We start from the raw sequence: 12,500 nt of genomic DNA, 5'->3' as shown, positions 1-12,500 counted from the left end.
TTTTTTCACACACCTCAGCTGGCAGGTGCGTCGGAGATGGCCCATGGGTCACTCAGCAACAACTTAAAGAAACTCCCGCACACTGGCCATTTCGCTGTTCTTTCTTTAATAACGACGTTTCGGTACTAGACCTTCATCAGGCAATCTCAAAAATCTACATAATTCTCTAAAAATCTACATAATATTTGTTGCCGTGTTGCTGTTGACTAGTCATTTGAGTTGTATTGTTTATTAGACCAGACGTAGGCACCGAACATTTGTGGGCCCCAAGTTAGAAAAGGCTGGGAACCCCTGATGCATACTTATCTTCATAGTCATTGTTGCAGATGCGAACAGGCCTTTGCCCTAACACTTCGCTATGCTATCCTGCGCTAGGGGTGTGTGTGCGTGCATGTGTGCGTGTCTGTGCTACGCTATGCTATCCTACGCTAGGGGTGTGTGTGCGTGCGTGCATGTGTGCGTGTCTGTGCTCACACTTGCAGGTGCCCGATGAGCTGTCCCACGGTGATCTCCTGGGCCACGCGGTGGTAGAGGCTGTGGCTGTTCAGCACCATGCTCTCCAGGATGGCCAGCGAGCGCTGCAGGATCGACACGTCCACCATGGGCTGGTTCACGTAGCCCGCGATCTGGGAATGAGTAAAGTCATTAGCATTGTATAGTATACAGCACTATATACTCTCATACACTGTAGATGGAGGATGTCCACCCACGATCTGGGGACGAGTTAAGCCATTAGCATCGTATAGTATAGTAATAGACTCCTGTATATCCAGGATGTCTACCATGGGCTGGTTAGCATAGCCCGCGATCTGGGGACGAGTAAAGTCATTAGCATCGTATAGTATTCAGCACTATATACTCTCATACACTGTAGATCATGGAGGATGTTCCCCATGGGCTGGTTCATATAGCCTGCGTCTGGGGACGAGTTAAGTCATTAACGTCGTACAGTATAATATATACTATCGTATTCTGAACATGGAGGATATCAACCATGGGCTGGTTCATATAGCCCACGATCTGAGGAGCAGTGGGAGTCCTTAGCACCATATGCATGTAGTATACACTCTGTACCAACAGTCAAATTATGTACATACATACAGTCAATCCGGAAAGTATTCACAGCGCTTCACTTTCTTCACATTTTATTATCTTACAGCCTTTTTCCAAATGCTACAAATGAATCTCTGTTGTCAAAATCCTACACAAATTATTCCATTATAACCATGTGAAAAACATTTTGAAATGAAAAGGGATTAAAAGAGAGGTTTTTCACATGGTCATAATGGAATAATTTGTGTAGAATTTTGACAACAGAGATTCATTTGTAGCATTTGGAATAAGGCTGTAAGATAATAAAATGTGAAATAAGTGAAGCGCTGTGAATACTTTCCGGATTGACTGTATGCTATGCAGAATCGACACGTCCACCATTAACTGGATCACGTACTGTAGTCTGAGATCCGGGTGATCAGTGAGGCTGAGGCTCATTATCATCATATACAGTAGTATACTACAAAGTATACAGGCTACCCTCACATACTATACTGTACATGGAGAATGTCCACAATCAGCTGGTTCACGTGGCCCACAATCTGGGCACGAGCAAAGTAATTAGCACCATAGATGTACAGTGCCCTCCATAATTATTGGCACCCCTGGTTGAGATGTGTTAAAAGCCTTAAAATAAATTCAGTGTTTATTGCAGAAGAATACTGTCACACTGAAAATTGTAGGAAAATGTAGCCTTCAACTCAAATGAATTGTAAGAAAATAAAAANANTACTGACTGAAAAATAATTATTTTTCATTAAATCACCTGTTCCACAATTATTGGCACCCTTAACAATTCCCAGGAAATAAATATAATTGAAGCATTTCTGTCATTTCTACAGTAGTTTACAAAGTTTACCAGAGTATGTAGGAACATTTAATTAGTAATTCATCACTTCCTGTTTCCCTGGGGTATAAATATGACGTGACACCGAGGCCATTTCTCTTATCCACTCTTAAACATGGGAAAGACAAAGGAACACAGCATACAAGTGAGGCAGATGTGCGTCGACCTTCACAGGTCAGGCAGAGGCTACAAGAAGATTGCCACTCAACTGCAGCTGCCCATATCCACTGTGAGAGGAATAATTAAGAAGTTCAAAACAACTGGAACAGTGGTAAACAAGCCTGGACGAGGACCCAAGTTTATTTTGCCACCACGCACAGTGAGGAGGATGGTAAGAGAAATCAAAAGATCTCCAAAGCTCACTGTTACAGATTTACAACAAATGGTAGCATCCTGGGGTCACAAAGTCTCCAAATCAACCATCAGGCGCTGTCTACACGCCAACAAGCTGTTTGGGAGGCATGCACGGAGAAAACCTTTCCTCACTCACAATCATAAACGCAAGCGTCTGGAGTTCGCCAAGCGGTATTGGGGCTTCAACTGGGACCGTGTGCTTTGGTCAGATGAGACCAAGATTGAGCTTTTTGGCAACAAACACTCTAAGTGGGTCTGGCGTACCACGAAAGATGCGCATGCTGAAAAGCACCTCATACCCACTGTGAAGTATGGGGGTGGGTCAGTGATGCTGTGGGGCTGTTTCGCTTCCAAAGGCCCTGGGAACCTTGTTAGGGTGCATGGCATCATGAATGCTTTGAAATACCAGGACATTTTAAATCAAAATCTGTTGCCCTCTGCCCGAAAGCTGAAGCTGGGTCGTCACTGGGTCTTTCAGCAAGACAATGACCCTAAACATATGGCCAAATCTACACAGAAATGGTTCACCAGACACAAAATCAAGCTCCTCCCATGGCCATCTCAGTCCCCTGACCTCAACCCCATTGAGAACCTGTGGGGTGAGCTGAAGAGGAGAGTACCGAGGAGAGGACCCAGGTCTCTGGATGATTTAGAGAGATTCTGCAAAGAGGAATGGCTGAAGATCCCTCTTTCTGTCTTTTCCCATCTTGTGAAACATTATAGGAGAAGATTAGGTGCTGTTTTGTTGGCAAAAGGGGGTTGTACAAAATATTAACACCAGGGGTGCTAATAATTGTGACACACATTATTTGATGTCAAATAATTATTTCTTTATTTGGGATTTTTTCCCCACTGAATAAATGCACTTGTATTGAAGGTTGGATTTTTCTCTTTTTTTCCATTAAGGTCCCATATTATTTAGAAAAAAAAATAAAATAATTGGAAGCTAAAAAACACATCTCAACCAGGGGTGCCAATAATTATGGAGGGCACTGTATGTACTCTGTATACTATACTGTGCATACATGATCGTCCACCATTGCCTGGTTCACATAGCCGGCGATCTGAGGAAGGGCCAAGTCATTAGCATCACATGCCAGTATATCTTATATCGAAATATTATTATAATATACTACCAAGGTGCCATTTGTCGGAAAACCAGAAGGGGGGATATGTTTCAGATGGTAAGCAATATCAATGGAATTACATTGAGCTGTGATAAAATCATGTAGAAAAAGTGGCGATATCAAGACCAGGAGGGGGGACAATCCCCCCCATCCCCACCTACAAATCGCACCTATGGTTCACGTAGCAAGCAATCTGTGGCACCAGCGAGACTCATTAGCGCCATACGTATGTATTTATTTGAGCTATTTAAGTGAGCTAGCCAGCCATAATGCCATTGGATAAGCAACATGGCTCTTCAGAGATCTTCTTTGCATTCACTATCCTAACGCACATGCACGCGGTAACCTTGCAGTGTCCTATCTATGGCCAAATTATATGCCATGGACTTTCTTTATGTATTTTATGCAATTGCTAAATCTATTCACATCGTGAGGCCGGCGTGCTAATAAATGTCAAACTCTGGCGATGAGAAAAAAATGTATGAGTAGAAGCCTGACAACTTTCACAACAAGATTCATCTCATCCCCCCTGGAGGCACCCAAGTTTGGAAGCAGCACAAATAAACAATTCACAAGACGACAAATTTAATAAATAAATAAATGAACTGCAAAAAATCTCTGGACCATAACTAAAAGTTGCTAGGTAACAAGGCCACCCACTCAGTTCCAGCAGGGGATGGCAGTTCAGGGGTGAAGCGATGGATGGATAGAGGAGGAGAGAGAGAGAGAGAGAGAGAGAGAGAGAGAGAGAGAGAGAGAGAGAGAGAGAGAGAGAGAGAGAGAGAGAGAGAGAGAGAGAGAGAGAGAACTAAAAAAGACAAGGCAGATGACTGCTGCATTCAAAATCTCCAATAGAAGCCACTCTTTTCATTGTTAGCACAAACTGACATGCAAGTTCAGTTCACACAACTGTGAGTGGAAAAATACTGAAGCCAGCACTGGGTGTGCAGTCTGCACAATATGTGTTCGCCTACACAATATGTATAGCAACAGCATGCCTGATGATGATGACTGTAGTGCGTACAGAGCCTCTGGGACTGGGCTTGAAGGGAGGGACTGCATTGCTCTGCTCTAAATCAACATGCATTCTTGCTCCATTGCCATTGTGCGTTAACTCCCCAAAAAGAAAGCACAATTAGTCGATGCAGCACAAGCCTAGCCAACATAAGAGATGTAATGGTGCAGATACTTCAGCTATTTACATAATTACATTAAAGCACTTTTTTTACTGCAGGGCTATTTTGTTTGTAGCTTGGTGCGTGCCTGCCTGCCTGCGTGCCTGCGCACGTGCCTGCGTGCGTGCATGTGTGTGCGTGTGCGTGTGCGCGCGTTTCCACTCACCTGCTTGATGAAGGAGAGGGAGATGAGGTCCCAGGAAACGATGCCATGGTCCATTAGCTCCAGGAAGGCAGTGAGAGTAAACGCTAGCATCTCACCAAAACTAAAGAAGAAGAAGAAGAAGAAGAAGAAGAAGAAGAAGAAGAAGAAGAAGAAGAAGAAGAAGAAGAAGAAGAAGAAGAAGAAGAAGAAGAAGAAGAAGAAGAAGAAGAAGAAGAAGAAGAAGAAAACCAAACCAACTTAGCACTCTTGTCTTATTGAGACATTGAGATAATTTGCGTTCAATATCATTATTTATTATTTTCATAAATAATATACTGTATGTAAGAACAGTGATGTTACATTGATAATGAGTAGTGTGAAAAATCTGAAATATGAGCAAAATGATTGAAAAAGTAATTGAAACCCTTTGAAAAAGCTTTTTTCTTTTTAGAAAAACAGCAAGCTGCAGACAACAACAACAAGATTGCACTAAATTCCTAGTTGAAATCCCAGAAGAGAGGCCCACTAATCTATCACAGATAGCTTGCCTCATCACTTTGCTACTCAGCTCTACCCCTGCTCATCCAGATCCCAGTAATCAATCACAGATCACCCGCCTCACTAGCCTACATCCCCCAACACAACCCCTCCCCCAAGGCAACCTTGTTTGGGCCCACAGGCTAAAGAACTCTCCTGCAATACAATTGGAGTTTTAAAGGGACACTGTGTGATATTTTTAGTTTTTTATTTCCAGAATTCATGCTGCCCATTCACAAATGTTACCTTTTTCATGAATACTTACCACCACCATCAAATTCTAAGTATTCATTTCGACTGGAAAAATTGCACTTTTCATACGTGAAAAGGGGGATCTTCTCCATGGTCCACCATTTTGAATTTCCAGATATAGCCATTTTTAGCTGTAAAAATGACTTTACTTGGGCCATACTAGAAAATATTAGTTTATTACTTAGTAAACGTTCATGAAAAGATCAAATTTGGTAATAGGCAGCCCAGTTTCAATGAGCAGCATAGTTGCAGTACCTTTTTTGACCATTTCCTACACAGTGTCCCTTTAAGTTTGTTCAGCCAATTAGTAGGCTGCAGTGATGGGCAACCTGGATTCAGAAGCTGCAATCCAGTAGCCTGAGTATCATCCTCCGTAGTGACCGCGCTGGCTCAATACTTTCGCTTGCTGACCACGGAGTCTGACCCTGCAGCCACCCCCGGCAGTTGGAAATTATCTCACTTAATGAGGGAATTAGCCTTTCGCAAAACCCCTCCCACAAACGGCCGCCAACCAATCCAAGCAACGGTAACTAAGGAGTGTAGAACTTGTCGAGGTCCATCAAAAACCTACGATTTCAGGGAGACATACAACGTGTGCCTATGGCACCGTCAGGGTCCGACACCATCTGAAGATTAATTAGGACCTCATTTTTTCACTTTCCCGAAGCAAAAACCTCAAGCGGACTGATAACAGGGATGGATTAAGCCATGTGAAGGCTATTAGCTCCAGGTGATCATATTTAAAATTAGCAGGCTAACTGTGCAATCGTCTTGTTTGCTAATATAGCCCCCTTCCCCCTTGCATTTAGCTGGCAGAAAACGTACCCTAAACAAATAATCAATGCATCGCTCAGACTTAAGGACAATATTATATGATATTATAGTATTGGATCCACGGCATTATGATTCAAATTTTATTGGGAAACTACTAATATGCTCCAAATGCACAGCCCATGGAGCAGCCCCCACCCTCTCTCCTTCCCAGTTTGTGTCTGTGTATATGCGTCGAGTGTGACAGCAAAAAAGTAACACTGAAATGGGGCTGCGCTTGTTCCAACCTTGTTATGAAGATATTAACTGTCAACTAAAACCATTAAAGTGAACAGAAGAGAAACGCCCAGTGTGACTGCCCAAGAGCTGCGCAGTGTCAGTGCCGAAAGCCCGTCAAAGGTCTTGGCGGACGGCAATGTCCCAGTTTACACCAAGCACTATCAAATGTCCTGGTTACAGACATCACATCGCCATCATCAAGTTGTTGTATTTCAGTTGAATATGTAAGAGGGCTTGGGGAGGGGCTTAGACTATCAGCGAGCCTATTGGCTATTCAGATACTGAACGAATATCTGAATTCCAACTGCCGGGGGTGGCTGCAGGGTCAGACTCCGTGGTCAGCAAGCGAAAGTATTGAGCCAGCGCGGTCACTACGGAGGATGATACTCAGGCTAGCAATCCAGGGGTTTGTTTCTCGAAAGTGTAGTTGCTAACCTGTTAGCAACTTGAGTAGTTGCCAATGGGAAATTGCATTGCAAACAAACTATGGTTTCGAGAAACGTAGCCCAGTGCCATATATTCCAAATTACCTGGGTTTACCTTACCTCCCACAGGCAGGCTCTACCAGAGTCAAGACCAATGAAAACGTATGCTGCATTAGCCCAATACATGGGCTCCCAGTGGTAGACTTCAAGGTCCAAAGTGTGACCTTTTGATGGCTATACCAAAACATTGGGTTTTGATGGTCTACACCTCTGCTTCCACCACCCATCCTCCTGACCCACCTAACCAGACACTCTCATTCCCCCATTTGACAGCTACTATAAACTGTAAAACGTGACGTGTGATTCGTGACTCAAGATCCATGACCCGTAACTGGGTTTAGATGGCAAACTGTAATGCATGTCTCCGTCTCTGCCTCAACCCACCCATTCACACACCTAAAAGCACACTCATCATGCATCCACAGCCAGGTAAACTGTAAATCGTGACCTGTGATTTGTGACTCATGACCCATGACTCAAAAGGTATTGAACGGTAGGGCACTGGGTTGCTGTGCTGGCAATTGATTGATTCCAGTCATTTGCTGATCCTTCCCCGTCTCTCTCTCGCCACTCATTTCCTGTCTCTCCTCCACTGTCAAAAATAAAGGCAAAAAAGCCCTAAAAATATAAAAAGTATTGATGGCCTACACCTTTGCCTAAACCAGTCCATCCACCTATCCACACACCTAACCACAGGCACTCTCATTTGACAGGTAATCACAGTAAACTGTGACCCATGTTTCATGGCCCGCGATTCGTGACTCGTGACCCATGTGACTCACTGCGTGCCGCTCTCCACCAGGCGTGCCAGTGTGCTGATGCCGTCCATGTTGATGAACTCGGTGGCGAAGGTGGGGTCGGCCGACAGCTTGGCCAGCTCCTTCAGGGCCTCCAGACGCGCGTCGATGCCATGAGACTGGATACGGTCCAGCAGCTGCCTGGCTGCCCTCGCCTGCCGAATATACAGTACAGTGAATATGACACTTAAATTATTACTTGTTGGACTCTGTCATTGGTCCTGTCTTGCACTTTAATGTTTGTCCCGTTAATATCAGTATTTACATAGATGTGTAAATGGTTTTGTTTTGGTCTATTCTGACATGTTTATTGTTATGTTGTCTATTGTGTATTATGCGTGACATTTTTGACACAGTAGGAATCGCACAGTAGGTTCTCTTTCATTTGACTCGTTTCGCCATCTGGATGGGAGTACTGTACTCAGCTGTACAATTTGACGAAGAGCGAAATTGTACAGCTGAGAGCATACTCCCAGAGATGGCTCACTCATCTCCTTCAGAGAACCGGGGACACATACATGTCCTAATGTTTTGCTGTGGTGATTCAACACTTGAAGAGCAGGGCCGATTAAAAGAGTGTTCAAAACAACTCCCACAGTGTTAAATTTACACGGCAAACTTACCATGCACTCCTATAGGAGGGTGGACTTTGGAAGAGGCATGCAGACCACGAGAGAAAGTAGGAAGTTGTGGAAAAGTCGTGACTGCATAAAAACTCTTTGGTCCTCCTAGCACACCAACAGCACAGTGACTTTCAGTGACTTGGAAACAGAGCAAACTGAGCAGCTTATTGCCGCCTCTGCGCTAGTGACGCTGTGTGTGAATCAGCACTAACAGTAATAGGGATGTATAGGTCAAGCGTGGGAGGTCAGCAGCGGTGGAGGCTGGTGGTAGACGATGGTACGATCCTCCTCATTACCTACACCTCTATGTGCTCCTATAGCAAGTTTAACGCTGGTGGAGGCAGGTAGCCCACAAGGGAGAGTTGGAACAGGAAGTAGAGGCAACAGGGGTGCAAACAGGGTTTAAATTGGGGTGGAGCCCTCCGGAGTGCATCTCCGCCTCCTCACCTCGCAGGGACACACAGCGTCACTAGCGCAGAGGCGGTAACTCTTTTAATTGGCCCTGCTCTCAGGTGTTGAATCGCCACAGCAAAGCCTACTGTGTGATTCCCCTCTACCATCTAAAAGTCCATCTCCAACTTTCTCGCCTCCCTATACACCGATTCGAGGAAATAACCGGAAGTAGAGCGGCCGCCATTGATGAAGTGCTTCCTGAAGCAATCTAGACAGTGGAGAAGTCAGTAATTTTATAAGCCACCTCCCGCAAGGCAATTTAAACACTGGGTGCAAAGGTCATGCGTCAGAGGTCAGCAGCGGTGGAGGTTGGCGGTAGACAATGATATGATTCTCCTCATTACTCCCTCACACCTCATAGCACACAGCACAGGGACGTTAGGCTACTGGCTGCAGGCTACCAAACACATAGTTAAGTTTAACACTCACGTAGTTGGTCTGACTCCTAAAGTGTTGAATTTACTCAACATTGCCGAATTTACTGTGCGTGGGTTAGCGGCCCAGATAACGAGCTCGGTCTCCGCAGCGCATAGCAACCGTCTGGTAAGACACAGCGCCACGCTGGCCGGCTGTCAACGCTGTAACTGGCAGCTGCAGTGCTGGCCCAAGCCCAGAGATGTCGGACTCACACAGCTCTCATGCTGATCACCCTCCACCTGTGCAGTGCAGTGCTCTGACTCAACACCACTGCTTCAACTCATTCACATCACACTGCTATTGTACTGTGATTATATCGTTTTTACTGGGACTATTGCACTATGATTATATAGTATACTGCATAGTAATACACAATATCTGATTGAAAAGCATATCATAATTGCGTACCATACATCTGTTTGTGCTTTCTGCTAGGCACACTTCAATCGTGAATGAGGCTACTTCAACTCTCTTCCTATGTGCAATCCAAATTCAAATTCTAATTCTAATTCAAGCAGTTATTTGAATTTTGTAAGGACCACTGGTATGATGAAGCTCCGTCTATCTTTTATCATAAAAAACAAATTTTTTTCCTCTGCTGTGCCAACAAGCACTAAGTGGACAATTGTGCTGAAGGGGAGTGGGAGGCCATTGGGTACAGAGGAGACTATTGGATAAACCTGTACTAATGTACCTATTAAATAAAGTAAAACAAACTCCACATTGTATTTGCATCTATTGTTCTGTTAATTTCCTGTGCACTTTGTATCTGCACGTGTTGCATGCTATGATTATGGCCTTGTTTGTACTGTAAGTCACTTTGTATAAAAGCATCTGCCAAATGTAATGTAATGTAATGGGTACAGATTAGGGATGTAAATAAAATCGAAATGTATCGATGTATCGGAAGTATCGTGCCGGCGATTTAATGGAATCGCATCGTATCGTGGGGAATTCTTAGGAATCGAAAAGAATCGAATCGCTGGCCCCTGTGCAATGCCCTAGCTCCATAACACAATAGTAGTGGAAAAGTAATTGGAAAAAATCGAATCGAACTGAATCGCATCGTATCGTGGGGAACTCTTAAGTATCGAAAAAAAATCGAATCCCTGATTTAAGAAATTGATATCGTATCGTATCGTCATGAAGGCTGTGATTTTCACCCCTACTACAGACACAGTCACTGGCAGCAGAAGCACAGGCAGTGCAAACGCCAACTAAACGCTCGGGAGGTTACCGGAGAGATGGCTAGCCGAAGGATGGTGCCGTTCTTTATCTCACCACGACTCTGCAGATAAAAAAAACACATAGATTAAGAGCAAATCAAACAGAATCATATTAATTAGGTCTTACTAATCACCACTGAAAATATCGTGTGTTTGTGTCAAGTAAAAGCTTTTTGTTAGTACTGCATAGTTATAAAGTGTATGGTTTAAAACATGTTAACGTCTGGCAAAGTAGATGTAAACTATGTCAATGCCTGGTGAAGTTAGAATGACTTCTTGGAAAAACTGGTCCACTTTGTAGAACATGTGCCGTGAGTGGCTGAGCAACTGTGTGTGTATATATACAGATGTGTGTGTGTGTGTGTGTGTGTGTGTGTGTGTGTGTGTGTGTGTGTGTGTGTGTGTGTGTGTGTGTATGCATGCGTGTGTGTATGCGTATGCGTGTGTGTGTGTGTGTGTGTGTGTGTGTGTGTGTGTGAGTCCACTCTCCCCACCTGCTCTGTGATGTACAGCTGGGGCCCGTCTGCATAGCGCAGGGCAAACTGCTCCGACCCAGACAAGGACCAGCTGTCAGAGAAACACACACACACACACACACACACACACACACACACACACACACACACACACACACACACACACACACACACACACACACACACACACACACACACACACACACACACACACACGCGCGCGCGCGCAAACACATACGCACGCACACGCACACACACGCACACACACACACACACACACACACACACCCAAACACATACGCAGGCACACACACACAAACACACATGCACACAAGAACAGCAAGTGCCAGTTGTTACTTACATTAAAAGCCTTCTGGCGACCTTTAAAAAAATCATCCCCTGTACTGTACACAGAGGGCTCTGTTTATTCTCAGAACTGTCACTGTAGCTCTGTAAAATGTCAAACACTTTCAATCATAACCTCACACACGTGCACGCTAACTGCCCTCACTCCTGTCACACACACACACACACGCACGCACACACGCACACGCACACGCACACGCACACACACACACACACACACACACACACACACACACACACACACACACACACACACACACACACACACACACACACACACACACACACACACACACACCTAATGCTCTGAGAATGTACTATATCACATCTCACACCATTGTTGCTTAACGTTTTCCCAAAAGCAGACCAAACAGCAATACAGTAACATACTGTATATACGTATAACACTACTAACACACGTCCCAAAAATACCGTACGACTTGTCTGCTACTGTAAAGTTTACAGTATGTTGTATTTCCGTAAGTTATGCTTTCACTCCTTCATAGCCCATTCATGCAGATTCACCCACTCACAATTCCCACTCACAAGATTCACTACATCATAGTAACATGAGTATGACATTACCTAGAGTCGTAAGTAACAGATTAAGACAAGGTCATTACCATTTACGTGACGGTATGGTTAGGCCTAAGAGAGGCTCTGCACAAACGGGTTAAAGCTCTTCATATAGCCAGTGATCAAAGGCTGCTAACAGCTTAAGTTCTAGTAATATGAACAAACTAGCAAGATAATAAAAGAGGATGTTTAGGGGTTTTTGCATTCACCATCACCACAATGGGGTTTGTAGCGGTATATTCAATTCAATTCATTAATGCTTTATTGGCATGACGAATATGACATTCATATTGCCAAAGCAGTCATACAAATCATTAGAATGATAACAAGGGAAGATGTGGCATAGATATGGCTGTAGTTAGTACATACATCCAACTAACATTTCTACATGCATCCAACTAACATATCTACATACATCCAACTAACATTTCTACATGCATCCAACTAACATATCTATCACTCATTTCATAAATAAATAAAAAAAACATACACTACCGTTCAAAAGTTCGGGGTCACCTTCATTTTTCCAGTTATTTGTTTG

The 12,500-nt window shown here is 44.0% G+C and overlaps 1 protein-coding gene across 1 annotated transcript in view; it reads right to left on the bottom strand.

Moving 5' to 3' along the window:
- elmo2 (engulfment and cell motility 2) overlaps window positions 1–12,500 on the bottom strand; it is a 56,748-nt gene that overhangs the window by 25,004 nt on the left and 19,244 nt on the right. The window contains exons 5-9 of the mRNA XM_063214854.1: window positions 11,036–11,108; window positions 10,553–10,603; window positions 7,808–7,977; window positions 4,723–4,822; window positions 475–626 (exon numbers count right to left, since the gene is read on the bottom strand). Of these exons, the coding sequence (XP_063070924.1) occupies window positions 475–626; window positions 4,723–4,822; window positions 7,808–7,977; window positions 10,553–10,603; window positions 11,036–11,108 (546 nt within the window). The remainder of the gene's footprint in view (window positions 1–474; window positions 627–4,722; window positions 4,823–7,807; window positions 7,978–10,552; window positions 10,604–11,035; window positions 11,109–12,500) is intronic.

The sequence above is a fragment of the Engraulis encrasicolus genome, chromosome 14, assembly GCF_034702125.1.
Source record: "Engraulis encrasicolus isolate BLACKSEA-1 chromosome 14, IST_EnEncr_1.0, whole genome shotgun sequence".
Classification (NCBI taxonomy): domain Eukaryota; kingdom Metazoa; phylum Chordata; class Actinopteri; order Clupeiformes; family Engraulidae; genus Engraulis; species Engraulis encrasicolus.
This window is presented reverse-complemented; position numbering and strand designations above follow the sequence as displayed.